The sequence below is a fragment of the Phragmites australis genome, chromosome 2 (assembly GCF_958298935.1).
Source record: "Phragmites australis chromosome 2, lpPhrAust1.1, whole genome shotgun sequence".
NCBI lineage: Eukaryota > Viridiplantae > Streptophyta > Magnoliopsida > Poales > Poaceae > Phragmites > Phragmites australis.
In genome coordinates, this window is record NC_084922.1 from 12,373,272 (window position 1) to 12,378,570 (window position 5,299).

The following is a 5,299-nucleotide window of genomic DNA, read 5'->3' on the forward strand; positions in this document are numbered from 1 at the left end:
ATGATGAACAATCACTGTCGGTTAAAAAACCACCACTAATGATTTTTTTAGCCGGCACTGATGACCATTTCTATAATAATGACGGACAAAATATGCTGAGATTGACCTTCATTTTGTTCGCAAATGAGTTGCTCTTGGCAAGGTGTGTTTCCTTCACGTCCCGACGAGCTCGTAGTATGGCGACGTCTTCACCAACGGTTTGACAACGGCAGTCCTCAAGGAGTTTTGTTCCAGCCTGAATCAGAACCATGCACGTACGGTACGTGCATGTGTCCACGTCAAGCCATCCAAATATCACAGCGATTAGTTTCCTTGTTAGGAGATAGATTTATTTACTTATTTGTTTTGCATGTAACCGAGTCAGTTTACATCCGTCTCTCCCTGTACTACCTAGATAAGTCGGTGGCTCCTAAGTGTTCTCCTAATCGCCTTCACTTTTATCTTTCCAAGGAGCGTTTCCATGGGGGGTTGGCGTCGGTTGAAAACCCTTGCGTTCCACTCTTTCTGAAGCTCCCATACCACCAAGAGCGTGAGGGAGCGGAATGTTTTGGCCGGCACACCCAGAGCCTCACCAATGGCATGCCACCACTCTGCAACTATTTGGTGGTTTGTCCAATCTGATGTAACAGGAGAAATTGCCTGCAGCCCATAGCCGTATGGCCTCCCATATTCGTCGGCTGTACTGACGATGTGCGAGGGGATGAATGGCCGATTCGTCCATCGTCTGGCGCAGAGGATAGACTTGTTGGTTTGGCCGTCCTGGAGCAGCGAGTCTGTTCGATGTCCACATGCGATTTTGATAGGCTAACCATGCAAAAAAAATTTGCATTTGTGTGGTGCCCATCAGGAAAAAAAATTTGGCGGAAAGTCAGTGATAAACCCGGTAGAAAAACTTTCTATGTTTACTGATATTTTATTTGAATTTTATCTCGTATATTCATAAATCATATTTACCGATGATCACTAGTAAAATTTATGTACCTGTTAAAAAGACCCTGTGCCCATGTTCGCCATATAAGAGTGTCGAGCTCAGTTTCGATAGAGCAGATGAACTGAGCCAATTAATAAGCAGAGTGCGCCGAGTAATCACCATGAGTGCTGAGTTTCCACACGATATAGTCCGGTGTACCCGCTGTGAGTTGGACCGATTGTATGCGTGTCCAAAGAGTGACAAATTCGGTGAACTGCTGAGCCGAGCCAATTAATAGATGTTGAGGTCCTGATTCACACTACTACAGACCTATTTATAGATAACGGCTTATCACTGTCGGTTATGTAAGAATTGACAATATAAATGTATTATTACCGGTTTGTAACACGAACCGGTACTGATAGTCGGTATCAATACTGATTCTAACCAAGAACCGCCACTGATATTTAGACCCAAATTTTTGGTTCAATTCGTCCGCTCAGCTGGTTGATATTTTCTAGCCAATCATCTCTCATCTGCTTATCTCTTATCCACTCCACCTCGTCTCTCATTCACTCATCCTTCTGCTCTCAAGTCTCTGTGCTCTTGATCTCTCACCCACTCATGTCGGGGTCGCAGCTTGGGTCAGGGTGGCAGGACCTGGAGCGAGGCAAGTGTGGATTGAGGATCGAGCATGCCAAGTCGATGAGCTCCTGATGTGGCCCCTCCCCACCAGCCTCCTCCCTTCGTGGGTGGTAGTGGCAGCTAGGCATGGGCGGCAGCAGTAGCAAGGCGTGGGTTGAGGATAGAGTGCGTTGAGGTGATGAGCTCCTGATGCGCCCCCTCCCCACCGGCCTCCTCACTTCGTGTGCGCCGACGGCAGCTAGGCGCCAGCGACAGCGGTAGCAGTGCATGGGTAGAGGATGGAGTGCGTCGAGCTAACAAGCTCCCGATACGGCCCCTCCCCACTAGCCTCCTCTCTTCGCGGGCGGCAGCAACAAGGTGCGGGTTGAGGATGGAGCACGTCGAGCTGATGAGATCCCGATGCGGCCCCTCCCCACCGGCCTCGTCTCTTCACAGGCAGCAGTGGCAGCTAGGCATGAGCTGCAGTGGTAGCAAGGCGTGGGTTGAGGACGAAGCGTGCCGAGCTAACAAGCTCCTGATGCGACCCCTCCCCACCGGACTTCTCTCTTCGCGGTGGCAGCAACTAGGAGTGGGTAGCGGCGACAACAAAGCGCAGGTTGAGGACGGAGCGCGCTGAGCCAACAAGCCCCCGATGCAGCCCCTCCCCAGCGGCCTCCTCCCTTCGCGGGTGGCAACGGTAGCAAGGCACAGGTGGCACCAGAGGCGACAAGTAGGGGCGCAGGCGAGGTCGACCACGGTAGCCTCGTCCTTGTGTTCCATTTGTTTGATTTGATTGTGAAGTGAGTTGGCTTGTGTTCGATTTGATTGTGAGATGAGTCAATTTATTTGATTTGATTGTGATGTGTTCGTATGGATGAGATGAGTTGATCTGTTCTTGTATTGAGATGAGTCGATTTGAGCATGCGACGGCGGGAGCACCGCATTAAGCGGTAGCTGAGCCGGCTTGAATTGAGCTTGGCTCATTTATTCTTTTTCTGACCCGGGGAACCACCTTTCATTGCCGGTAGGAGCCACGAACCAGCAGTGATTGTGTCTTTCAGTGTCCGTTCTAGAACTAACACTGATAGTCACAGAGTAATAAGTGATGGTTTAGTACTCACCACTGATGATGATTTTGAACCGTCAATGATAGTATGTTCTGCAGTAGTGCCAGGAATTGTTTCCATGCACACGTTGTACGGTCTTGGCCTTCTTCTTGCATTGGAGCAGATATATATATATATATATATACACGAGATATGTAGAATAGTTTTTTGAACTTTCCTTTTGTTTTGAAGAATAAGCAAGATATGTATGTGTCTGTATCTATATATACCTAATAGTTGTGATTATATACATTTGTCCTAGTGTAGATAAATGTTTCCATATCTCAGACTTTGAAGAGAGTACTTCGTCAAGATGATCCGAACTGTGAGTATAATTATCGGTGAATGTTTATCTTGGTCTGCTTAGTTGTCATATTTGTTTTACACTACTCGAGAAATTATTTGTACAGATGATTTAAAAACCCGTACTGGATATTTTTTTAACCGTCTGTGAAAAAGAGTATATACTAATGATTAGTACAGACGGTTCAAATTTAGAACCGTCTGTACTAAGACAAAAAAATAAAAAAATAAAATTGTGATCCGTACTTTTTTTAAAGGCAAAACGCCCCGAAGGGGTAAGAACTCGCATTTCATTAACTGATTTTTATAGAAGTTGATACAACTACTCTTACAGGAAAACCTTCAAACAAATGTAAAATTACAATCAGCTCATGAGGGTCTTCCTCCTCCTCTGTTTGCATCACCACCAAGGAGAGGATTTGCATCTTCAAAGAGAATGTCTCAATTTCAGTTGCCAATAGTGCTACAATTGTTTGATAAAACTTCAATAAAACTCTAGCAAAAGCTTAATAGGAGTCATTAATAGCATGAAACGTGGAGTTTGTAAAGTGCACTACAGCAAGAAGTCAGTTGAAAGAAGAAGCCTGAGCTAATGAAGCAATACCAATGATCAAATAATCTACCATGACAAGAACAACATGGTAAAAATAATCCAACTCTTTGACATCATTGACATCACAGACTATCCTTTACTAAGATTGAGAGCTCGCATATTGCAAACATGTGTTGTAACAACAACTCCTACATCACACACTCAATCTCATAGCAAGGAATAAGAATTACCAGTACAAAGAGCTTGGAAGTTCTCTGCAGTCTTCGGGACTACATTAGCAAAGAGCTGCAAACCAAAGTTGAACGCTAATCAGGTGCATGTCACTCATGTCCTTGAGGGAAGAAACAACCATTATTCATCAAATGGTAAATAATGTAAGACCAAGCATGCTGCCGCAAGCTTAACAACCTCGAATGTGATCCACTCGGTGCTTTATCTGTCGATCGATATGTCCAAAAAAACATGGGGATTCTTGACCTTGGGCATGGTTGCCACACCTTCTGGGTCACCTGCAGGTGTGAGACAAGAGCATCTTTAGCAACATTACAAACACAAGGCATTGACTAACCTGTATACTTGAGCATCTTAAATCAAGTCGTCGTTCACCCGCGGGCTAATAAAACCAAGAAGAATTTCTAAAATAAACTGGCTGATATTTGTAGTGCTCCTACTAGTTTAGGGTAACAGGCTCCACTGAGCACGATCTTGAGCCGGAGAATAACAGAACAGAATGGAATCGAATCGAATCACTGGTCGATTGGGTGGGTACTCCGCAAGAATAGCAAACAAATCCACCCAGGGTTAAGCGAAAAGATAGGAGACTGGAGATATATATATATATATAGAGAGAGAGAGAGAGAGAGAGAGAGAGAGTTGGTTTTGAACTTGGATTTGGTCTTGAACGACCCAAGCAAGGTGGGGAAATCTTACCGGCAAGTCCGAATGGATCTCCACCCAATACTGTTGCAGGAGGTAGTGGGAGAAGGAGGACAACGACGACGCCAACGGCTTTGAGCGGAGAGCCCCAATTCCAGTAGGCATCAGAGCCGGCGAAGTGGAGGTGATGAACGACTGCCTTGCTACATGGCTTGCCGCCCTCCCCACCGACTGGCTACACGGCCGCCTTGCTGCATGGCGCGCTATGCGGAGGAGGTGGAGAGGAGGATCTGGTGGCATAGGAGCAAATCGAGAGACAATCAAGAGAGACTTGAGAGTAAGACTTGAGAGCAGATCAAGAGAAAGGAGGTGGAGTGGATAAGGATGAGTGGATGAGAGTGGTGGAGCAGATCGGCTCCAAAATATTAGCCAAGCGAACGTGTACATGAGCCAAAAAGTTAAGTAAAACAAAGCTTCGGGTCCGTTTCAATGGTCACAGGATGCTCCAATTAATTGGAGCCATATGTAGTGAACATTTTAGTATAGACGGTTTTATTTGAGAACCGTCTGTATTATTAGTACTGATGGTTTTCAGATTAGAACTGTTTGTACTAAAGTGTCCCACTTCGTAAAAACTACTGTTATTATTTTTTCAGACGGTTCTAGTTTAGAACCGTCTGTGAACCATTTATACAGATAGCTTCAAATAGGCGTTTGTACAGGGGCGTCCTATAAATTCATTTCTATAGTATTGTTAGGTAGTTATAGTAAAGAGTGACTTATACTCTATTTGGACACGAAAAGTAAAGCAGAAAGGGTTGTGCAACCTAACCTCATATCAATGTGCCTTGAGAAATTGTAACACAATAGGAAAAACACCAGGGAAGAGACGTCAAGAAAAGCCAGTGTCAATGTTACAGGGATGGA

At 45.2% G+C, this 5,299-nt stretch overlaps 1 protein-coding gene across 2 annotated transcripts; it reads right to left on the bottom strand.

Moving 5' to 3' along the window:
- Nucleotides 1-3,210: 3,210 nt before the first annotated feature.
- LOC133909865 (uncharacterized) lies at nucleotides 3,211-4,760 on the bottom strand. 2 transcript variants are annotated; one of them, XR_009908446.1, is made up of 4 exons: nucleotides 4,427-4,760; nucleotides 3,905-4,005; nucleotides 3,727-3,781; nucleotides 3,211-3,368 (listed from the first exon to the last, which is right to left on the bottom strand). XR_009908446.1 is itself a non-coding variant. In XM_062352410.1 (3 exons), exons 1-3 carry the CDS (start codon nucleotides 4,670-4,672, stop codon nucleotides 3,766-3,768), a joined length of 363 nt encoding a protein of 120 aa, XP_062208394.1. In that variant the 5' UTR covers nucleotides 4,673-4,760; the 3' UTR covers nucleotides 3,211-3,765. The 2 variants fall into 2 exon arrangements, 1 of the variants encoding a protein (XP_062208394.1); XM_062352410.1 differs by having other exon boundaries at nucleotides 3,211-3,781.
- Nucleotides 4,761-5,299: the final 539 nt, after the last annotated feature.